The sequence below is a fragment of the Salmo salar genome, chromosome 07 (genome assembly GCF_965601325.2).
Source record: "Salmo salar chromosome 07, fSalSal1, whole genome shotgun sequence".
NCBI classification, from domain to species: domain Eukaryota; kingdom Metazoa; phylum Chordata; class Actinopteri; order Salmoniformes; family Salmonidae; genus Salmo; species Salmo salar.
In genome coordinates, this window is record NC_138297.1 from 57,230,585 (window position 1) to 57,255,439 (window position 24,855).

Consider the following 24,855-nt stretch of genomic DNA (forward strand, 5'->3'; position numbering starts at 1 on the left):
TTTTCATGTGTTTCAATCCAGAATATGAAATCAACTCCATCAAATCCATGCTAAAATGACTCAAAGACTAACAATAATCACATGCAAAGACGGCTCAATTGATATTCTGAGGGTGAAAGTTCCACATCTCCAGCTGTGCTGGATTCAGACCAACTACAATACTGATTTATGCCTGGTCAATTACTTCAATTTCCTGCCTCCCTCGGGGTACTCACTGATCTGTACGTACGTAACTTACGTGATATTTCAGAGTTTTTTTCTGGATCAAAAAGAGCCTCATGTGGTGGGTGAAGCAGGGGGCATGGCAGCAGGGAGAAATATGGCCGGCAATTCTCTGCACTTTGCCATGGCTAATGCTGTGTTCTGTTGCTCAAACATAATAAAATCAACAATGCTAAATTCATTGTTTTTTGCAATTTTCCCCTGACTGTCTAACCTTTATTTTGGCGATTGTTAGTTCTCAAATAAGAATATACACACACAAAAGTTTAGGGTCACTTAGAAATTAAATAGTTTTTGCAAGGAAAGCTAATTTTGTCCATTAAAATAACATCAAATTGATCAGAAATACATTGTTAATGTTGTAAATGACTAAACACCAGTTTCAAAGTCAACAGTGAAGAGGTGACTCCGGGATGCTGGCCTTCTAGGCAGAGTTGCAAAGAAAAAGCCATATCTCAGACTGGCCAATAAAAATAAAAGTTTAAGATGGGAAAAAGAACGCAGACACTGGACAAAGGAACTCTGCCTAGAAGGCCAGCATCCCGGAGTCGCCTCTTCACTGTTGACGTCGAGACCGGTGTTTTGCGGGTACTATTTAATGAAGCTACCAGTTGAGGACTTGTGAGGCGTCTGTTTCTCAAAGTAGACACTAATGTGCTTGTCCTCTTGCTCAGTTGTGCACTGGGGCCTCCTACTCCTCTTTCTATTCTGGTTAGAGACAGTTTGCTCTGTTCTGTGAAGGGAGTAGTACACAGCGTTGTACGAGATCTTCAGTTTCTTGGCATTTTCTCACATGGAATAGACTGACGAGCTTCTGGCCATTTTGAGCCTGTAATCGAACCCACAAATGCTGATGCTCCAGATACTCAACTAGTCTAAAGAAGGACAGTTTTATTGCTTCTTTAAAAATCAGAACATCAGTTTTCAGCTGTGTTAAAATAATTGCAAAAGGGTTTTCTAATGATCAATTAGCCTTTTAAAATGCTAAACTTGGATTAGCTAACAACGTGCCATTGGAACAGAGGAGTGATGGTTGCTGATAATGGACCTCTGTACACCTATGAAGATATTCCATAAAGAACCTGCCGTTTCAAGCTACAAAAGTCATTTACAACATTAACAATGTCGACACTGTATTTCTGATCAATTTGATGTTATTTTAATGGACAAAAACAAGGACATTTCTAAGTGACCCCAAACGGTTGTGTATGTATACATTTTACACTGCAAGCCTTTTTCCGGTGAGCATGCCGTTGTGTCCTCCAATCCAACCTTTGTCAGATCACTGACAAAGTTCTGTCAGTCTCACTTCGAGTTAGAAAGAAATGACTCATTTCTAAAGTATTCACACTTAGACACATGCCCTAATTGGTTGGTTAATAAAACGGTTGAGGATAATGATGGTTGTGGTCACATTCACAGATTGACCGTGTTGCGACGTATGTTGCGGTAGTGGTTTTGGAAGGGACTGACTTTTCTCCGGCCCGGAGTTTCTCTGCCCCCTGGGTGTAGACGGCCATGGACCAGTCCACACAGCGGGCGAACCCTTCCTTCAGCAGCAGCTCTGTGATGTTCCCGTTCTGGAGATGAAACAAGGACAGAACATAGAATAGAGTGCAATACTTCATATGATACACTATTTATAGAGTTAACTACTATTGAGGAACCAAAGAGAGTGAGCTCAACAGAAAGAGATACATTGCCTGCCCTCACACACATTCACTGAGAAACTCATACAATGTGAGGTTTTGAGTACAGTTAAGAGCAACAACCTCAGACTTCCGCAACATTCAAAATTATCCTTCCTTGCCCTCAGGCTTACAGCGACAGTCCGAGCTACCAGCCTTGGCATATAGTACAATGCTCAGGGGTTATAGGTGAGGGGTCAGTCAGTCTCACCGGGTGGAGGACGGTACCCAGGATGACCTGGTTGGGGCAGCTCTCCAGGATGATCTGCACGTCCCTCTGGAGCAGACGCGACTCCGTGAAGAACTTGGCCTCGGCAGCGAAGGGCTCTGGCGACTCCGTGCCGTCCGCCTCGCGCTTGAACGTCGGACACTGGAGAGAGGATATATAGAATGTAATATGCCATTTAGGAGACCCTTACCCAAAGCAACTTCTAGTACAGGGAGTGCATTTATTTGCGTATGATCACAGCGGAAGTGGAACCCACGACCCTGGCATTACTCTGACCAGCTGAGCTACACAGGACCAAGACGGAGAATACACAAAATAGAGGAAATATCTGGGAAACTAGAGACACATTCATGACATACAAAAACTAGATATGGGAGACTGAGCAGAGCTGGGAGATTGGGCACTAAAACACCAAGCAGACAGAAAACAGCTTCAAACAGCTGTAACATCTTAAGTGTGAGATGGGAAAGACTGGTTATCTGCAGTGGGCCGTTGGTAAAAACTCTGAGTCATAGAAAAAGATTGATGGACAAATAGGGAAGTAACAAAGGAAAATCCCAACATCACTTCCATCTCACATACCTTATGAGTCAGGAAGTGATAGACGTAGTACGATTAGTTAACCCCTGCAGAAACATAGGGATATTCCCAGTGGTGGAAAAAGTACCCAATTGACATACTTGAGTAAAAGTAAAGATACCTTAATAGAAAATGACTCAAGTAAAAGTCACCCAGTAAAATACTACTTGAGTAAAAGTCTAAAAGTATTTGGTTTCAAATATACTTAAAGATCAAAAGTAAAATGTCATTTCTAAAATATACTTAAGTATCAAAAGTAAAATTATAAATCATTTCAAAATTGCTTATATAAAGCAAACCCATCGGCACCATTCTCTTTTTATTTACAGATAGCGAGGGGCACAATCCAACACTCAGACATACTTTACAAAACAAAGCAAGTGTTTAGTGAGTCCCCCAGATCAGACGCTGTAGGGATGACCAGGGATGTCCCCTTGATAAATGTGGGAATTAGATCATTTTCCTGTCCTGCTAAGCATTCAAAATGTTACCAGTACTTTTGGGTGTCAGGGAAAATGTATGGAGTAAAAAGTACATCATTTTCTTTAGGAATGTAGTGAAGTAAACGTCAAAAATATAAATAGTAAAGTAAAGTACAGATACCAAAAAACTACTTAAGTATTTTACACTACTGGATATTCACTAATCAAATCAGAAGGAATATATGCTATGGTCTATAAAAGGATATAACATTTGACCATACACACAACCACATATCCTATGGTCATAGTACGGTCAAAGAGACTGACCTTGACCCCAGAGAGCATGACCGTGACCAGGTAGTAGTCGGGCAGGAGCAGGGCACGGACCACGCTACCGTCGCGCACGTGCTCAATGATGGCTGAGGAGGAGAGACGAGGGTCAGAAATAAAGTATTCATACATTCAATTGAAGCTTTTAAATACGATGAAACCATCTGTTTCCACAAGGGTAAACATTTTACTATGACCTCATCATTCAGTTTTATAGGTTCTACCAGCTTTAGAGTAAAGCAGACTCAGTCCTACACAGAGCCAGCGCTACAGTAGATTCATACAATTAGGAACTAGAATACTAACTTAAATAGGATGTCTATGGATTCAGTTCTATACTGTGTTATGCCTTAAAAGTCAGTGGTCAAATGTATCTACTACAGGATGACCTTCACCCCATTCCTCTACTCTATGGAGGGTGTTTACAGTACATGTTGTTGATTACATACTGCTCTGGTGGGTTACAGAATGATGTCTTCTGTCACTCTTCTTCTGTTGTCACCCTGACCACCAAAAATGACTCTTTTGGTGTGAAAGCCAGCTACATTTGAGCTGTAAATCTTGTTTTGTGTGTTTGGGGGCTGAATGAACGCAGTCTGATGAGGTGATCCGCCATAATCCAGACCGGGGATGTTAGTATTCCGATTCCGGGCCCCCGGAACTCAACGGAGGGAACATTTAAAGCGATTCGGCTGGATTGCTACTGCCCATTTAAAAACAGCAGGGGCGGTCTCGCTGAATGGTAAAAAACCTTCCACACCATTTCTCCACTCAATTAAAGGGAGTGGCCGTTAGCTGCGGTGGCGCGGACAGAATGGAGAAAAACGCATTAGAGCGGGTGAAAGTCACATAATGAGCCCATGAGGTGCCGTCTAGGGAGCCATTACATGCCAGATATAGATATGGAGGCATCGGAGGGGGTAAACTCGAGCCAAAATGGTGGATTATGCAGCTGTGTGTGGTGTGCACACAGGGGCTTCTAATAAGGAATGATGAGGTGTGTGTGTGTGTGTGTGTGTGTGTGTGTGTGTGTGTGTGTGTGTGTGTGTGTGTGTGTGTTAGCCCTACCATTGACAGGTTTCTGGTGCATGGAGTCAACGAAGTTGCGGGGGTTCTCGATGATGTACTTGAGGTCGCGTATGGTGTTGGTGCCGCCGCCCTCCGTCCACATGCCCTTCTTGGAGGCCTTGGCCTGGTCCTCCAGGTCACACAGTCTAGCCTGATCTGGACTACACACACCAGGACAAGAGAAGAAGTGGTTAGTATATATAACACACATGCTGAGGTTTCAAACTATTGTAAAGTAGCTGGAACAGATCTAAGAGACAATGGAAATGATTATTTTTGCTGACACAGCGCCCAGTCCCAGCACAGTGCCTTGTTAGGGCATCAGTAGGTGACACCTCTACTGATGCTAGCTAACCTCCTGTTACTGGTCCACCTCTCTATATTATCAGCTGGGCCTTAGGGGGTAACTGCCAGCCTCTCAGGGTGTGCTAGTCCTGGAACTGCATGGCCACTAGTTAGTAGTTCTAGCTGCACTGAGTTCTACCACCGCCCCTCAGGCTAAACTGATGAGACTGGCTAGGTGGACATACAACGCAGTTCTGCTGTGTTGTGCTTTTTAAATCTTTTCAGATAAATTAGGGTCAAAAAGAGCAAATGTATGGTTATGCTTTCATGAGCCACACCAATTCAATAAAAGCAGTGTTTCTAGAGCCACAAAATTAGCATTTAGCTGTGACACGAGGGCCAGTGGCCACCTAATACTTGGAGGATACGCAATGGTTGATCAACCAAAAACATAAGGGAGATTCAGGGGGAAACTTTTTGGGCACCACAACTTCCTCCATTTGCCTAAACACTAACATGAGTTTCAGACACCTGGTAGACGGCCAAGTACACAACTCCCCAGTTTCACTTCCATCTGCATGAGCTTTCAGGTTCAGCCTGTTGACAACCAGATTGTCAGACTGGGCCTCTAACAAAGATCAGAGGGCTCTTTGAAGACAACATGGCACTCAACTCCCTCAAGCAGGCAAGGCGGGTGATATGTCTCAATTCATTCCACGCTGGTTCAAAACAAAAATGGCGACTTATCTTGAAAGACCATCAGCGTTTTCTGCCTTTTTTTCCACTTTTCTTAATTGTTTTCCGTCATCGTGTGAAGACTTTTAACAAGTTTTTTGTGGAGTGGAGAAAGGAGGCTTTCCCATGACTGATATGAGAAATGGAGAGTGAGATAGTGGGACTGGGTTCTTTGTTGAAATGTACACTGTGTAAATTGAGCCTTTTTACATTGATGCTGTCTGAAAGGGAGAGTGGGTGCTAGGTTTAGAAAGAAAGCGGCACAAAGTGGTACTCAATTAAAACACGTCACACACACAAAGAGAGAGAGTCTGAGTGTTCTGAAACAGCTCCTAATTGGAGCATTGGACTGGCGCCCAACAACACCAGTACGTCCCCCCCCCATTCCTTCCTCGACTGTTCTAGACACAAATCCCAACTGAAATAAAACTGTTTCTTGCTTACCGAAGCAAGAATAGAGAACATTAACTTTCTGGGAAACACTAAAAAGCCTACAGAAAGTCAATTGCACTTAAGCTATTTAGGACTAACAGCACAAACCACAGATTGGGGCTGTGCCAATTCCCTATAGTGTTGTGCACTTATTTTGACCAGGGCCCTGGATAAAAAGTAGTGTACTATGTAGGGAATAGGGTGCCATTTGGGATGCAGCTTGAGGCAAGCCCAGATACTGAACGGACACAGCGAGATACTGCGAGTATGCAACTAGGCTGATGATCAGAGATCAATGAAGACACAGGAGGTAGCCTACCTGGTACTGTGTGAGGAGATCATGTAAAATCATTCCTTCACTAAATATATTTCTATTTAGGTCACAGCACTGTAGCTGGAAAGATGGGGGTGAAACTTATTTCTAAAACCCAAAAACAGAGCGACGTCTTTTTTCCCCAACATCGACCCACAGGCAGCACTTTGTTTTTTACTTTTAGGCTATAGCCTAGTTGTCGATTTGTAGGCCTAGGCTTGGTACCAATGACATTTCTACAAGTGTATCTAGCACTGAAAATCTGCAAAACACAGCAGACAAACAGAACCACTGGACATTGAAGACCGTGGTTCAGAAGAGGTGTTCCTCAGCAGTTCAGCCACTCCACTGAGGATCACAGTTTAAAGGATCAATAGTTGTGAAGCAGTGGTACCAATGCTAATTTGGATTCCCTCACCGCCGGTCGGTGTGGTTACAGAAACCACAACGCCCCCCTTCCCTCTTTCAGTAATCTAACAAAACAGCCACAGTCTGAGAGACAACCTACTTTCTCATTGGCCAGGAGGAGCCTGCCAAAATCCTCAGTCAGTGGTGGTGGCCCCATGGTTGGGTTCCCTTGGAAGAAACAGAAAGTGTTTGAAGAGGAGATCTGTGTAGTGTAATTGTGTGTGCCCCAGCAGCTTGCCGTAGCAGGGAGGAGAGGATGGTTGGCACGCGGCCCGGGCCTTCTGTTAATTGGCTCCTGGCATAGTTTGGGCGCCACGGAGAGCCAGGTTCGGAACATGTGCTCGCCCGCTCCTTTTCAAATCATCATCGCCCTCCGATTGGGGTGATCGTCAAGAGCAATCGCCAGGCTTATGAATAAGGGTCTGCTCGTCTCCCAGCCCTCCCACCATAATAGCCACCCTATTTGGGCCAAACGACAGCCTGCGAAGAGGCGTTTACATTAAAGCCTGTTCCAAGCCATTGCGTGGAATGCTTGAAACGAGTCATTAGGTCCAAAATATGCAGGCAGGCCATTTATTTATTCATCTGGTACCCGCAGTGAAAACACAGGGTTTCATAGCACTGAACTCCTGTAGTGCCCAGTCAAGCCCACTAGGGGGGGGTTAAATCACTCAGAGGTGAAAGGGTGTTTTGGGACAGTTATTAGAGCAGTGAGCTTTATGTTATGCATGACAGAGGCTTTTGAGACTGATGCTTTCCCACTGATCGGCAATGTTACTGCAGGGCAACACTGCCACCACCTGGACTCACACCTTAAATGAAACCTTCAAGTGGGGGGGGGGGGGGGGGTGAAGATTCTATGTGCAGTGGCATTAATAATACATGCAGCCCATTGTGATGTCAAGCTAGCGCAATGATAGTCACACTATTTTCTAATCTCTGTCATAGTGCTAGTGTTGTATTGTGACATCACACTTTACCCTTCTGTGGCATCACAGCAAGTGGACAGTGTGCTGATGTCACAATAGGGAAAGAATCAAAGATGTCACAGACAGATGACTGATGTTTAGTCCATCATCTTACGCATGTAACAACGGCAAATTCTACTGTGACAAATTGACTGCGTTGTTTCCCTGGTTACCACCACTTCAAATCTCCAATGGGCTGATTAAAGCCTTGGTAAATCAATCAACACCCTGTTAAAAGACTGATGCACCCTGTTGCTTGTGATATTACAGCACTGCTGAGTCTTACTTGTTGCCCCGGATTCCTTCCCTGCGGACGGTGGCGAGGCCCTCGTTCACCAGAGATTCAGCAATGTTCTCGCCGGTGGTGTCTAGAGAGAGAGAGACAGAGGATTTAACACTAAAAAGAAATAGAGACAGAGTTTTAGTAAAGGACAAAGTGGGTTGTATGATGTATAAGGCACAGTGGAGGGTTCATGCATGAAAAATAGTCCATTCACTCGATCAACGCAAATGCAGTCAATTCAAGGAAGGAATTGTGACATCATTTGTGACAAACATTTGTCCTAAGAAACTAGCTCCCTGGTATACAGAAAATACACGAGCTCTGAAGCAAGCTTCCATAAAATTGGAACGGAAATGGCACCACACCAAACTTGAAGTCTTCCGACTAGCTTGGAAAGACTGTACCGTGCATTATCGAAGAGCCCTCACTGCTGCTCGATCATCCTATTTTTCCAACTTAATTGAGGAAAATAAGAACAATCCGAAATTTCGTTTTGATACTGTCGCAAAGCTAACTAAAAAGCAGCATTCCCCAAGAAAGGATGGCTTTCACTTCAGCAGTAATAAATTCATGAACTTCTGAGGAAAAGATCATGATCATTAGAAAGCAAATTATGGACTCCTCTTTAAATCTGCGTATTCCTCCAAAGCTCAGTTGTCCTGAGTCTGCACAACTCTGCCAGGACCTAGGATCAAGGGAGACACTCAAGTGTTTTAGTACTATATCTCTTGACACAATGATGAAAATAATCATGGCCTCTAAATCTTCAAGCTGCATACTGGACCCTATTCCAACTAAACTACTGAGAGCTGCTTCCTGTGCTTGGCCCTCCTATGTTGAACATAATAAACTGCTCTCTATCCACCGGATGTGTACCAAACTCACTAAAAGTGGCAGTAATAAAGCCTCTCTTAAAAAAGCCAAACCTTGACACAGAAAATATTTTTTTAAACTAAATCTATATCGAATCTCCCATTCCTCTCAAAAATGTTAGAAAAAGCTGCAGCGCAGCAACTCACTGCCTTCCTGAAGACAAATGTATGTATACAAAATGGTTCAGTCTGGTTTTAGACCCCATCATACCACTGAGACTGCACTTGTGAAGGTGGTAAATGACCATTTAATGGCGTCAGACCGAAGTTCTGCATCTGTCCTCGTGCTCCTAGACCTTAGTGCTGCTTTTGATACCATCGATCACCACAATCTTTTGGAGAGATTGGAAAGCCAAATTGGTCTACACGGACCAAGTTCTGGCCTGGTTTAGATCTGTCTGAAAGATACCAGTTTGTCTCTGAATGGTTTGTCCTCTGACAAATCAACTGTAAATGTCAGTGTTCCTCAAGGTTCTGTTTTAGGACCACTACTGTTTTCACTATATATTTTACCTCTTGGGGATGTCATTTGAAAACATAATGTTAACCTTCACTGCTATGCTGATGACACACAGCTGTACATTTTGAGGAAACATGGTGAAGCCCGAAAATTGCCCTAGCTAGAAGCCTGTGTTTCAGACATAAGTGGATGGCTGCAAACTTTCTACTTTTAAACTAGGACAAAACAGAGATGCTTGTTCTAGGTCACAAGAAACAAAGATCTTCTGTTGAATCTGACAAATAATCTTGATGGTTGAACAGTCGTCTCAAATAAAACTGAAGGACCTCAGCGTTACTCTGGACCCTGATCTCTCTTTTGACGAACATATCAAGACTGTTCCAAGGACAGCTTTTTTCCATCTACGTAACATTGCAAAAATCTGAAACTTTGTCCAAAAATGATGCAGAAAAATGTACCCATACTTTTGTTACTTCTAGGTTAGACTACTGCAATGCTCTACTTTCCGGCTACCTGGATAAAGCACTAAATAAACTTGCTAAATACGGCTGCTAGAATCCTGACTAGAACCAAACAATTTGATCATATTACTCCAGTGCTAGCCTCCCTACACTGGCTTCCTGTTAAGGCAAGGGCTGATTTCAAGGTTTTACTGCTAACCTACAAAGCATTACATGGGCTTGCTCCTACCCATCTTTCCGATTTGGTCCTGCCGTACATACCTACACATACGCTACGGTCACAAGACGCAGGCCTCCTAATTGTCCCTAGAATTTCTAAGCAAACAGCTCGAGGCAGGGCTTTCTCCTATAGAGCTCCATTTTTATGGAATGGTCTGCCTACCCATGTGACAGACGCAGACTCGGTCTCAACCTTTAAGTCTTTACTGAAGACTCATCTCTTCAATAGGTCATATGATTGAGTGTAGTCTGGCCAGGAGTGTGAAGGTGAATGGAAAGGCTCTGGAGCAACGAACCACCCTTGCTGTCTCTGCCTGACCGGTTCCCCTCTCTCCACTGGGATTCTCTGCCTCTAACCCTATTACAGGGGCTGAGTCACTGGCTTACTGGTGCTCTTCCATGCCGTCCCTAGGAGGGGTGCATCACTTGAGTGGGTTGAGTAACTGACGTGGTCTTCCTGTCTTGGTTGGCGCCCCCCTTGGGTTGTGCCGTGGCGGAGATCTTTGTGGGCTATACTCGGCCTTGTCTCAGGGTGGTAAGTTGCTGGTTGAAGATATCCCTCTAGTGGTGTGGGGGCTGTGCTTTGGCAAAGTGGGTGGGGTTATATCCTGCCTGTTTTGCCCTGTCCGGGGTATCATCGGATGGGGCCACAGTGTCTCCCGACCCCTCCTGTCTCAGCCTCCAGTATTTATGCTGCAGTAGTTTGTGTCAGGGGGCTAGGGTCAGTCTTATATCTGGAGTATTTCTCCTGTCTTATCCGGTGTCGTGTGAATTTAAGTATTCTCTCTCCAATTCTCTTTCTTTCTCGCTCTCGGAGGACCTGAGCCCTAGGACCATGCCTCAGGACTACCTGGCACGATGACTCCTTGCTGTCCCCAGTCCACCTGGCCGTGCTGCTGCTCCAGTTTCAACTGTTCTGCCTGCGACTATGGAACCCTGACCTGTTCACCGGACGTGCTACCTGTCCCAGACCTGCTGTTTTCAACTCTCTAGAGACAGCAGGAGCGGTAGAGATACTCTCAATGATCGGCTATGAAAAGCCAACTGACATTTACTCTTGAGGTGCTGACTTGTTGCACCCTCGACAACTACTGTGATTATTATTATTATTATTATTAATTATTATTTGACCATGATGGTCATTTATGAACATTTAAACATCTTGGCCATGCTCCGTTATAATCTCCACCAGGCACAGCCAGAAGAGGACTGGCCACCCCTCATAGCCTGGTTCCTCTCTAGGTTTCTTCCTAGGTTTTGGCCTTTCTAGGGAGTTTTTCCTAGCCACCGTGCTTCTACACCTGTATTGCTTGCTGTTTGGGGTTTTAGGCTGGGTTTCTGTACAGCACTTTGAGATATCAGCTGATGTAAGAAGGGCTATATAAATACATTTGATTTGAATTTGATTTGAATTGAAATCCTATTCCTGAATGGAAAAATATCCCTGTGGGATATAGACAAATAGTACACCAGTGATGTAGTGATGTTTTTTCCCCGACTAGTAGTAACTCTGGCCTCTACTTGTGGCTAGGCCTGTGAGTGTCTGGTGGTCTTCTCACCTCTGCCCAGGTACACCATGCCGTATTCTCTGCCCAGAGCAGTCTTCACCTCCACTGTGAAGCATACCTCCTTCCCAATCAGCATCTTGCGCAGGAACTCTCTGGCCTGGAAGGCATAGGGCTGCAAGGGAAAGAAGACAGATTGACCCGTTGATCATGGCAATGTTATACCACTAGGGGCACCAAATAATCAATCACCCACAATTCATCTACAGACCCTGACCATAGAGATAGGAATCATCTTTGCCATTATTGCGTCTGTGACCGCAAGGGCAGCGCAATCTCCATTTTGAAGTAGTCAATTTCACTTTTTCACAATTGGCTGATCCCTCCTGATGACCCAGTTGGACATGACTCCAACAGAGTCGGCAGGAGGGATCAGCCAATGAAGTTGGATGTACCACCCAGTTGACTATATTAAAAATGGTGAAAGGCCTCAAATGTCGCTGCCCATGCTAATACGACCTTTCGGCCACCAGCAGCCTCTATCATTCTCTATGACACTGACCAAAAACGACCATTTCTTATTTTCCCTTATAAAAGGAAGGCAGATGGGACACAGCGCAGTCGGAAAGTATTCAGACCCCTTGACTTTTTCCACATTGTAACATAAGCCTTATTCTAAAATATATATTTTTTTCCCCCCTCAATCTACACACAATACCCCATAATGACAAAGCAAAAACGTTATTTATTCATTAAGAATAAAGCGAATTATGACATTTACATAAGTATTCAGACCGTTTACTCAGTACTTTGTTGAAGCACCTTTGGCAGCAATTAAAGCCTTGAGTCTACTTGGTATGACGCTACAAGCTTGGCACACCTGTATTTGGGGAGTTTCTCCCATTCTTCTCTGCAGATCCTTTCAAACTCTGTCAGGTTGGATGGGGAGGGTCGCTGCATGGTTTTTTTCAGGTCTCCCCAGAGAGGTTCGATCGGGTTCAAGTCCGGGCTCTGGCTGGGCCAATCAAGGACATTCAGAGACTCCTGCGTCATCTTGGCTGTGTGGTTAGGGTTGTTGACTTGTTGGAAGGTGAACCATTGCCCCAGTCTGAGGTCCTGAGCGCTCTGGAGCATGTTTTCATCAAGGATATCTCTGTACTTTGCTCCGTTCATCTTTCTCCTTACTAGTCTCCCAGTCCCTGCCGCTGAAAAACATCCCCACAGCATGATGCTGCCACCACCACGCTTCACCGTAGGGATGGTGCCAGGTTTCCTCCAGATGTGACGCTTGGCATTCAGGCCAAAGAGTTCAATCTTGGTTTCGTCAAACCAGAGAATCTTGTTTCTCATGGTCTGAAAGATCCTTTAGGTGCCTTTTAGCAAACTCCAAGCGGGATGTCATGTGCCTTTTACTGAGGAGTGGCTTCCATCTAGCCACTCTTAACATAAAATGTCTGATTGGTGGAGTGCTGCAGAGATGGTTGTCCTTCTGGAAGGTTCTCTCATCTCCACAGAGGAACTCTGGAGCTCTGTCAAAGTGACCATTAGGTTCTTGGTCAACTCTCTGACCAAGGTCCTCCTCCCCAGATTGCTCATTTGGCCGGGCAGACAGCTTTAGTAAGAATCTCGGTGGTTCCAAACTTCTTCCATTTAAGAATAATGGAGTCCACTGTGTTCTTGGGGACCTTCAATGTTGCAGAAATTTTTTGGAACCCTTCCCAGATCTGTGCCTCAACACAATCCAGTCTCGGAGATCTACGGACAATTCCTTCGACCTCATTGATTGGTTTTTGCACTTACATGCACTGTTAACTGTGGAACCTTATATAGATAGGTGTGTGTGCCTTTCGAAATCATGTCAAATCAATTGAATTTACCACAGGCGGACTCCAACCAAGTTGTAGAAACATCAAGGATGATCAATGGAAACAGGATGCACAGGAGCTCAATTTCGAGTTTCAGAGCAAAGGGTCTGAACACTTACCGGTATGTAAATAAGGAATTTCAGTTTGATACATTTGCAAACATTTCTAAAAAACGTTATTTAATTTGTCATTATGGGGTATTGTGTGTAGATTGATGAGGATTTATTTTTATTTAATCTAATTTAGAACATAACAAAATGTGGAAAAGGGGAAGGGGTCGATAATTTCTGAATGGACTATATATGCTTTACTAGACAACAAGTATCATATATCAGCGATTACATAACTGTCACTGCAGGTGGAACCTGATCGAAGAACACCCAACACTTTTTCTTAGACAACCCGCCACCCTAATTATGCTGCTCCCGAAAGTGAAAGCATCGTCTCCATGCAGCCACCTGAAATTCATTTTTTCCCTTATGAATCTCAATACAACGTCTACCCCCCCCTCACTCTTCTTCATGAATGGACCAGCCCAATGTCAGTGATTGGTTGAAGTTCTTCAACTCACCTCGTCAGGGGTGTCCTTTTGGTCGGGCTGGCTCTGGGGGGCGCGGCGAGCTAGCGCTCCGGTACGGATGTTGCTCAGGTTGATCTGACGCTCCGGGGGCGGGCCTCCCCGTGGCTGGCCCCGCACGATTATTGCACATCCTGACAAGACCTGGAAGAGAGGAACGTCACAGTAAATATTAGCATTAGGCTATAAGGGGAAAGACCAGGGTTATTTGCATTGTAGCAGTGGTAGATAAGACCAGGCACAACAATTATTAGAATGTCTATAAGCTAATCGGAGACTGTTAATGGGCTGATATGAAAGTAGAGGTTTTGGTAGTGCTAATTATTTTCACAAATTCTCTCAGAACTCAACCCTATTCCATGGAGGAGGAAAAACAGTTGTGGTGAAAAATAATGACTATACAGTCTAGTTGTAGCAGTAGTAATAGTGATAATAGTAATAGTAGTAGTAGTAGTAATAGTGATAATAGTAATAGCGGCAGCAGTGATAGTAGTAGCAGTAGTGATAGTAGTAATAGTGAAAATAGTAATAGCGGCAGCAGTGATAGTAGTAGCAGTAGTGATAGTAATAGCAGTAGTAGTGATAATAGTAGTAGCAGTAATAGCGGTAATAGTAATAGCAGTAGTAATAGCGGTAATAGTAGTAATAGCAGTAGCGATAGTAGTGGTAATAATAGCAGTAGTGATGATAGTAGTAGTAACAGTAATAGCAGTAGTAATAGCGGTAATAGTAGCAGCAATAGCAGTAGCAATAATAATAGTAATAATAGCAGTAGTGATAATAGTAGTAGTACCATAAATTCTGGACTATAAGCCGCAACTTTTTTCCCACGCTTTGAACCCCGCGGCTTAACCTGTTGGGTCTAGGGGGCAGCATTTGCACGTCTGGATAAAAAAAATGTACCCGATTTAATCTGGTTACTAATCCTACCCAGTAACTAGAATATGCATATACTTATTATATATGGATAGAAAACACTAAAGTTTCCAAAACTGTTTGAATGGTGTCTGTGAGTATAACAGAACTCATTTGGCAGGCAAAACCCTGAGACATTTTCTGACAGGAAGTGGATACCTGATGTGTTGTATTGACTTTAAACCTATCCCATTGAAAAACACAGGGGTTTAGGAATATTTTGGCACTTCCTATTGCTTCCACTAGATGTCACCAGCCTTTACAAAGTGTTTTGAGTCTTCTGGAGGGAGATCTGACCGAACAAGAGCCATGGAACGATGATGGCCCATTAGACACCTTGCGCGCGAGTTCATGTTGGGTACCCTCGTTCCAATACGTTATAAAAGAGTATGCATTCGTCCACCTTGAATATTATTCATGTTCTGGTTAAAAAAGGCCCTAATGATTTATGCTATACAACGTTTGACATGTTTGAACGAACGGAAATATATTTTTTCCCCTCGTTCATGACGAGAAGTCCGGCTGGCTTACATCATGTGCTAACGAGACGGAGATTTTTGGACATAAATGATGAGCTTTTTTGAACAAAACTACATTCGTTATGGACCTGTGATACCTGGAAGTGACATCTGATGAAGAGAATCAAAGGTAATGGATTATTTACATAGTATTTTCGATTTTAGATCTCCCCAACATGACGTCTAGTCTGTATCGCAACGCGTATTTTTCTGGGCGCAGTGCTCAGATTATTGCAAAGTGTGATTTCCCAGTAAGGTTATTTTTAAATCTGGCAAGTTGATTGCGTTCAAGAGATGTAAATCTATAATTCTTTAAATGACAATATAATATTTTACCAATGTTTTCTAATTTTAATTATTTAATTTGTGACGCTGACTTGACTGCCGGTTATTGGAGGGAAACGATTTCCTCAACATCAATGCCATAGTAAAACGCTGTTTTTGGATATAAATATGAACTTGATAGAACTAAAAATGCATGCATTGTCTAACATAATGTCCTAGGAGTGTCATCTGATGGAGATTGTAAAAGGTTAGTGCATCATTTTAGCTGGTTTTATGGTTTTGGTGACCCTGTCTTTGACTTGACAAAACATTACACACAACTCTTGTAAATGTACTGTCCTAACATACTCTAAATTTATGCTTTCGCCGTAAAACCTTTTTGAAATCGTAAAACGTGGTTAGATTAAGGAGATGTTTATCTTTCAAATGGTGTAACATAGTTGTATTTTTGAAAAATTTGAATTTTGACATTTATTTGGATTCAAATTTGCCGCTCTTGAAATGCACCTGCTGTTGATGGAGTGCACCACGGGTGGCACGCTAGCGTCCCACCTAGCCCCAAGAGGTTAAACAATGACGCGGCTAATATATGGATTTTTCCCGCTTTCAAATGTTTTATTTTTTTATTTTTTTTAAACACATTCTGTGACGTGCTCAGTTTTTTGCCGGCATGAATCTTTCATTAGACCAATGAAATTGCCGAACGGGTTAAGGTCAAACAACTTTTTTGTTTACTGTTTAGATTAAACCGAGCACTCTCAAACTTCCCATCATTCTGATTACGGTAGTCATTTTCTCACCCTCATCATGGCAAAGACACGGAGAAATGCATATGATGCAGCTTTCAAGTTGAAGGTGATTGATCTGGCTGTTGGAAAAGGAAATAGAGCTGCTGCACGGGAGCTTGGTCTTAATGAGTCGATGATAAGACGTTGGAAACAGCAGCGTGAGGAATTGACTCAGTGCAAAAAGACAACTAAAGCTTACTGCTAATTTTTTTTGTTTTGTTACAAGCCGTGTTTCGTTAAAGCCTATTTATTTTTGTTACAAGCCGTGTTTCGTTAAAGCCTGTGTAAAGTTAATTTGTTTCAATGTACCGGTAGGCACCTGCGGCTGATAGACATCTGCGGCTTATTTATGTTCAAAATAATCTTTTTTTTAAATTCAGTGGGTGCGGCTTATATTCAGGTGCGCTTAATAGTCCGGAAATTACGGTAATAGTAATAGCAGTAAGTAGTAGTAGTAGCGGTAATAGCAGCAGCAATAGCAGTAGTAGTGGTAATAATAGCAGTAGTGATAATAGTAATAGCAGTAGTGGTAATAGAAATAGTAGTAGTAATAATATCGGTAATAGCAGTAGTGATAGTAATAGCAGTAGTAATAGTGGTAGTAATAGTAATAGCAGTAGTAATAGTGGTAGTAATAGTAATAGCAGCAGCGATAATAGCAGTAGAAGTAAGAGTAATAGTGGTAGTAGAAATAGCAGTAGCGATAACAGCAGTAGCGATAACAGCAGTAGCGATATCAGCAGTAGCGATAACAGCAGTAGCGATAACAGCAGTAGCGATAACAGCAGTAGCGATAACAGTAGTAGTAAGAGTGATAGCAGTAGCGATGATAGCAGTAGCGATGATAGCAGTAGCGATGATAGCAGTAGCGATGATAGCAGTAGTAATAGCAGTAGCGATAATAGCAGTAGTAATAGCAGTAGTAATAGCAGTAGCGATAATAGCAGTAGCGATAATAGCAGTAGCGATGATAGCAGTAGTAATAGCAGTAGTAATAGCAGTAGTAATAGCAGTAGCGGTAATAGAAATAGTAGTAGTAACGGTAATAGAAATAGTAGTAGTAACAGCAATAGCAGTAGCAATAGCACTAGAAATAACGGCAATAGCAGTAGCACTAGAAATAACGGCAATAGCAGTAGCACTAGAAATAACGGCAATAGCAGTAGCAATAGCACTAGAAATAACGGCAATGGCAATAGCAGTAATAGTAATAGCAGCAGTAATAGTAGTAGCAGCAGTAATAGCAGCAGTAATAGCAGCAGTAATAGTAGTAGCAGCAGTAATAGTAGTAGCAGCAGTAAGTGAGTGGTAATGGTAATAATGAGTGGTAATGGTAATAAAGTGAGTGGTAATGGTAATAATGGCAGTAGTGAGTGGTAATGGTAATAATGGCAGTAGTGAGTGGTAATAATGGTAGTAGTTATAGTAGTAGAGGTGGTAATAGTAGTAATAGTTTTAGTTGAGCCAGGCTTAGTATAGGCCTAACAGCCGTGACAGTGAATAGGTCTAGAGGTAGGTTGGTGTTGAGTGTTCAGTTCAGACAGGGTTTGACCCAATCAAAAACAAAGTGCCTTTTCCTGTAGTGAGAAGTAGTGTCAGACCAGCGTCAGAGGTCTATTCATTACAGAAACCGTTTTAGAACCAAACGGATGCAAACAGAGCAAAACAAGAGTTTATGTCAGCCCAATTCAGGTAGGTCCCTCCCGGTTCGCTTACTTCCGTTTAAGAAACACAAAATCAGCAGAATTAATACACCCCAGACAATGAAGTATTGGGATCTAGAAAGATTTTCCCCACTGAAGTGTGACTCATTCCTCAGAACATCACTAGACAGAACAGGAGGAACAGAAAGGGGCCTAAGCTCCAGTAGTGATTCATCACCAGCAACAGAATCCAAATAATGAATGCAGAGGAGGCTGGTGGGAGGAACTACAGGAGAACAGGCTCATTGCAATGGCTGGAATGGATTCAATGGAATGGTACCAAACACATGGAAACAATGTGCCATTGATTCCATTCCAGCCATTATAATGAGCCCGTCCTCCTATAGCTCGTCCTACCAGCCTCCTCTGAATGAATACACACTACTGTTTGCTCAAGGGCTCTGTTCCGATCTACACAGTGGCTTTGGCTTGCCTCCTCGTCTCCTTTCCTCCCAGGCACACATTTTGAAATGGTTGGATAAGTGGAAATAGGCTAATATCTCTGTTCTGCTCAGGTTTGTGGTCTTGAAGGAAAGGAGTCAAGAACAGGAGACAAAGGTACAGCAAGACTAGTGGGACTGAGTCTGTAAGCCATGACAAAGATCCAAGTCTTCAGGGAAGATCCCTCAACACCCAGACTACTATTCTCTTCCATCTGACCCAGCCAGATGCTGCACAACAAATCATCTCCTCTAAAAATAACTCTTTAGGGAGTTATTTTAATTTAAACCTGTATTTAACTAGGCAAGTCAGTTAAGAATAAATTCTTATTTACAATGACGACCTACCCCGGCAAAACCCGGATGGGCCAATTGTGTGCTGCCCTATGTGACTCCCAATCACAGCCAGGTGTGATACAGCCTGGATTTGAACCAGGGAGTGTTGTGACACCTCTTCCAATAAGATGCAGTGCCTTAGACCGCTGCGACACTCGGGAGACCCATATTTGACCTAAACCCTCCTAGAACGCTTGGGAAAAAAACAAGTGACCCTCCCTTATACCCAAAATAATAATTAAAACAAAGTGGATAGCAGAGAACGTGTATCATTTACCCTGATTTCTTGGACAGACCAGAGCCTTAGATATGCAGTTTTAGAAACTGTTCTTTGTCCTGTAAGCATTACATGGCAACGCAGGAATTTTGATAGCTCAGGCCAGAAGGTTGTGGGTTCGCAGACCACTGTGGACAAGAGTGAAGGTAGAAAGATCTCCTTAATAGTAAAAGCATTGCATGACTATCAGCGTATTTGCAGGTCAAAGGAAAAAAAAGCCTTATAAACCTTCCATGGAATTCTACATATTTGCTGAATATTTTTTGAATACGACAAATTACAGATAAAGGACAGACAGAGTGATAAGCCGGTGTTAATTTGATCAATTCTATCATATTTCTCCAACGCCAAATTCATGTGTCTTGTTTGCAACTAAACTGTCCCTGTTTGCAAATAATTAAATCTGAGACGTCATTAGGAATCTGAGCATGGTACTTTCAAAAGTTAGACCTACCTTTCCACCCCAGACAGAGTAGGTCTACCAACGCAAAAAATGGCAACTTTAACTGCTGGCTACTTTTCTTCCATGGCTTAAGTTAGTGAGAGAAGGTCACAAGTGTTTCCCTGAAAGCTGTCTGGGTTTAAACATCTTCTATCGTACAGAAAGTGAATAGCTTAAATCAGTTGATAGTGACAGAATTTGATTACCGTAATTTCCGGACTATTAAGCGCACCTGAATATAAGCCGCACCCACTGAATTTAAAATATATTATTTTGAACATAAATAAGCCACATGTCTATAAGCCGCAGGTGCCTACCGGTACATTGAAACAAATGAACTTTACACAGGCTTTAACGAAACACGGCTTGTAACAAAAAATTAGCCGTAAACAGTAGCCTACCAAGAAAGTCATTGGTCACCATCTTCCTTCTCCTGTGCACTGAAACCATCTCCTTCGGTGTCGGAGTTGAATAGCCTCAGAATTGCTTCATCCGATATTGGATTGTTTTCATTGTCACTCTCGTCACTTTCATCCAGAGGCAAATCCCCCGCTGAGCCCTCTTCAACACGCAGCAGTCCAGACTTTCGAAACCCGTTGATGATAGTGGATTTTTTGACAATGCTCCACGCTGTCAGGACCCACTGGCAGACTTGACCATAAGTTGCTCTTCGCATGCGGCCCGTTATAGTGAAGGATTTCTCCCCGCTTGTCATCCAAGCCTCCCACTGAACACGGAGCGCCACCTTAAATGCACGATTTACACCGATGTCGAGTGGCTGCAAATACTTTGTTGTGCCCCCAGGAATCAGAGTGACAAAATGACTACCGTAATCAGAATGATGGGAAGTTTGAGCGCGCTCGATTTAATCTAAACAGTAAACAAAAAAGTTGTTTGACCTTAACCCGTTCGGCAATTTCATTGGTCTAATGAAAGCTTCATGCCGCCAAAAAACTGAGCACTTCACAGAATGTGTTTTTATTGTAAAAAAAAAATTGAAAGCGGGAAAAATCCATATATTAGCCGCGTCATTATTTAAGCCGCGAGGTTCAAAGTGTGGGAAAAAAGTTGCAGTTTATAGTCCGGAAATTACGGTACTTCCCAAACAAAGTCAATTTTTTCCTTCTTCTCAGCTATAGGTTGTAGCTCAGTCTCAAAATGTCAAAGCAACAAAACAATTATATCCCCATATGCATCGCCATCACATCTTTCCCGGGTGTTTTACAGCTCATTTCGAGCATAAAGCATTGCGGATCAAAGCGCTGTTATACATCACTTTATATCATGAGATTAGTTGTATTTTCTTAAATTAAGCTAACAAGGGGTAGGCCTGTACTTTTTCCCTATTGTCTTTAATAAAAGTTAGGCCTATGGCATACCCTCACATACCCCCTCAATTCTAGATTTCAACTTAACAGCCCTTCACTGACACAGAGGTAGGTTATTTAAAGAGTGCATGGTGGGTGGAGCAATTGCCTAATTTCATCTGTCAAACAGGTACGACTACCTCTTATTTCTTAAATAGGAAGAAATAGGCTACAATACAAAGCCCTCGTTGTTAGTAAAGTCTAATTAAAATGAAGACGATTGAAACAAATTATGCCTACTCGAATTTTCCCACTTTCAGCACCATGAGCTGTCCATTTCCACAGCTGCAACTTTTAGCACCACAACAAAAGTTACTTGAATCTGTCTTATTGTAAGGTCAATAACTGACAAATACATAATGGGCAAGAAACAGATTGTTTTTAACTAAATCAATTATAGTAGCAGCAAGCTATCAAAGTTGACCTCCGGTCCTCATCTTCACACTCAAACTGAGCAGAAAATAATCTATAGGTTAGTCTGCACACAAGATGGTGCATTTTGAGAAAAATCAGAGATGAGGGGCGACATAGGGCACACATCAATATATAGCCTAATAAGCAACTAATACTACAACACCGAGAACTATTGATATTTCATCTATTACATGACCCTCCCCTGGACTAGATTTCTGTATTTTTTTAATTATTTTTTATTACTAAACCCTCCACTTGACTGAAATTGAAAAAGCATGACCCTCCCCCATTTTCATCCAGGTAACCAACCATTCTGTAAATGTCAATCTATCCCTTACTGTAACTACTGTCTCATACCACACACTTCCCTTATTCCCAAGGTGACCACTCACTTGTTTACCCTTTCCAGAGGAAACATACGTCTATGGGGGACATGTAGGCAGTCTATAATTACTGTATACTCAAAAAAACAGGCCTTTCAGTCAGTAACCACAGTGGGTGGGAGAAGAATCCTACAGCTCTGAATTGTCAGAGTGTTGTATGATAGCTTGTAGCCATATCTGCTGTAGTTAGCCTATACATATCACACTAGATTAGATAAACCGTGGTCTGAATCTGATCACTGAAAATGCTTTTCAGGAAATGACAGACGCACAAAACATGCATCACCTCGAATACAAGCTGGAAACGGTATAGACTCGCTCATCGTGAGAGGAAGTAAAATGAGTAATTGCCAAAAATCGGGAATGTGACTAAATGCAAGGCTCAAAGTAACCCCAAATGATTTAGCAAGTCGAGTACTAGCCTCTAGAAATCACTTAGATGTAGAATGAGACTGTGCATGCTAAATCATTTGGGGTTACTTTGGGCCACTGTAGCTATAGATACTACTACAACTGCTGCTGCTTGCTTCCACTACCGAGGGAGTTTAAGGGGGGCGAGGAATACGTGTCAGTTTCTCGTGGTCGCTTCTGAGCAGCAGGACTTGCTGACCAAACTACACTGAAGGCAAAATGGTTCACCCGTTGTTTAAATATTTTTGCCACACTTTTTGGAATTAGGTAACTTAACTAATTCGTCTCAAACTAAAATATATTATTTTGATAGCGTCAATTGTTCGAGTTGATGGACATACTCCGACGTGAAAGCTAGCTAGCTATGATAGTATACTAGCTAACCATTTGGATGTTGTCTGGAGATTGGAATCAAAATAATGCTTGCTAGCTAACTTAGCTTCCAATCCAGAACCATAAATCAGAGTTGTTTAGCCACGGCACAGCTGCACGCGCTCATCAGGACACGAACTTTGAACACTCCTAGTTAGCCATGTTAGTGCTGATTTATCTGACTACAGTACCTAGCCACATGAACCACATAGCCGAGGTCAACCAAGCAATTTTGCTAGGACGGGGGTCATGCTTCTACACCTGCCAACAATTAATGTGCAAAAAAAGTTGTCTTGTTGCAACTTCACCTGGCTCCAGATAGAAACCTCTTTTGCGAGTGTTTGAACTAACGTCAGGGTATTTTCCTAAACACCTCATTCAAGCGCTTCTGTAGGACAACCAACTCCCTCTTGTTTGTCTCAAAAATGGTTTCATTGCGCAATGTTTACTACAGTAACGTTAGTTAGCACCTTTTACACAAACCTTGTCAAATCCTCAATGTACGTTGCTAATCATAAACTGCTGCGGAATTGAGTCAATTCGTGGTGCTAGTTAGCTAACGGTGTTAGCTAGCCAACATTGTCATTGAACACGACATTGAATAGTACTTTTCTAACAAGAAAAATCCCACGACAATGAGAAGTTGAATCCCCCACAAGTTGGCTATCGTAGCTAGCTCGTTAATCGAAAGCTAACAAGCTGTTAGCATCATCCCTTGTCACACACTCTTCATCCATATGTTCCTACCATCTTGACTATTCCTCTCTGGAGCGCCGCAACCGGAGCAGGATTCGCCTGAGCCTGTGCCGAAACTGATGATGCCATGTCCACAAAGTTAGATACGCCGTTTAGGGGGAAACAGGTAAGGAGCCGGGAGTCCAAAGTGACTGTTCTATTGAAACCCAAGAGGAAAAGGCTGGATAACTGTGAACACACGCTATACCGGAAACACACGGTACCATGCATACACGTCAAAGAGTTACTTTTCCGGGTACAGGATTAGAAATGAATGGGGCAGATGGGGCTATTCCTTGGACGCGTAATCAGAGTGAAATAAGATCTTCCGGTGCATGTGGAGGTTATACACGTCAGCATAGTATTACCCTGGTACCGTTCATAACGTTATCGTGGATGCCCGGAGCTCTTGACATGCAAAAATAGTACAATGTTATGTGGTCTATTCACCCAATGCAAATCAAATGTGACCTTGTATGAACCAAAGCTGCTCAACAAATCTGAATTTGTTTATCTACAGAGAGAGGCTATGCATCTTTGTTCCATTGGGGGAATTATTTACTGTAAGGCAAAAATACCTTTACCTAAATCTGTCTTGTCATACTTCCCATTCCACGTAATCGTAGAACAGGAGTGTCAAACATACAACATATTTGCCCGCAAAGCATTTTTTTTAATTATTTTTAATCATGGGGGGGGGGGGGGGGGGGAACGAACTAAATATACTTTAAAATGACTAAAACCAAATTGAAACTGTAGAAATTATAATGTACCTATATTCACACCATTTCTTGAATGTCCAGCCATAGCTGCTGACATTTTGTTTTTTTTTGGGGGGGGGGGGCTGCACTACAGCTGGCTATATCGGTCACCTAATACAGGACTAGTAAAGGCCCAGTGCACTCGTTTTTTTCTTGTCATATTTTTTTTTTATCCAATTTTTCAGAGGAAGCTTCAGCCCCCTCAGACCCCCTACTTTCCTTCGGCTATATGTCCAGCTCACTAATAATCACCGTGTACAGTCAATGGATCTACATTCATTCAGATCCTTGACTGTCCAGCTTGCTAATATTCAGAATCTCTGGCCAATCAATCAATTTAATCAATCAATTAACAAGTTTAAAGTTTTATTACTTGTCTCAGAGAATTTCATATTTTTCTGTACATAAATCCAAGACACTCCATTTAGTATGATATGTTATGTATGGTATGTATTAATTTGTGGATCTCTTAAAACGTATATGTTATGAATTCCAATTTGTTGTGGCTGACGTTAGCTAGGTGGCTAACACTAGGGGTTAGGGTTTACATTTTAGTCATTTAGCAGATGCTCTTATCCAGAGCGACTTACAGTAGTGAATGCATACATTTTCATACATTTTTTTTTTTCTTCCATACTGGTCCCCCATGGGAATCTAACCCACAACCCTGGCGTTGCAAACACCATGCTCTACCAACTGAGCCACACGGGATGTTAAAGTTATTGTCACATCCTGACCAGTATAAGGGTTATTTGTTATTGTAGTTTGGTCAGGACGTGGCAGAGGG

General features: G+C 42.6%; 1 protein-coding gene across 1 annotated transcript in view; it reads right to left on the reverse strand.

Annotated features, from left to right (window-relative positions):
* The window catches only part of snd1 (staphylococcal nuclease and tudor domain containing 1), a 320,313-nt gene extending 296,731 nt beyond the window's left edge, over nucleotides 1-23,582 (reverse strand). The window contains exons 1-8 of the mRNA XM_045722231.2: nucleotides 23,320-23,582; nucleotides 13,916-14,065; nucleotides 11,534-11,654; nucleotides 7,966-8,047; nucleotides 4,539-4,699; nucleotides 3,468-3,559; nucleotides 2,122-2,280; nucleotides 1,696-1,802 (exon numbers count right to left, since the gene is read on the reverse strand). Of these exons, the coding sequence (XP_045578187.1) occupies nucleotides 1,696-1,802; nucleotides 2,122-2,280; nucleotides 3,468-3,559; nucleotides 4,539-4,699; nucleotides 7,966-8,047; nucleotides 11,534-11,654; nucleotides 13,916-14,065; nucleotides 23,320-23,538 (1,091 nt within the window). The 5' untranslated portion in view covers nucleotides 23,539-23,582. The remainder of the gene's footprint in view (nucleotides 1-1,695; nucleotides 1,803-2,121; nucleotides 2,281-3,467; nucleotides 3,560-4,538; nucleotides 4,700-7,965; nucleotides 8,048-11,533; nucleotides 11,655-13,915; nucleotides 14,066-23,319) is intronic.
* Between the last annotated feature and the right edge of the window lie 1,273 nt (nucleotides 23,583-24,855).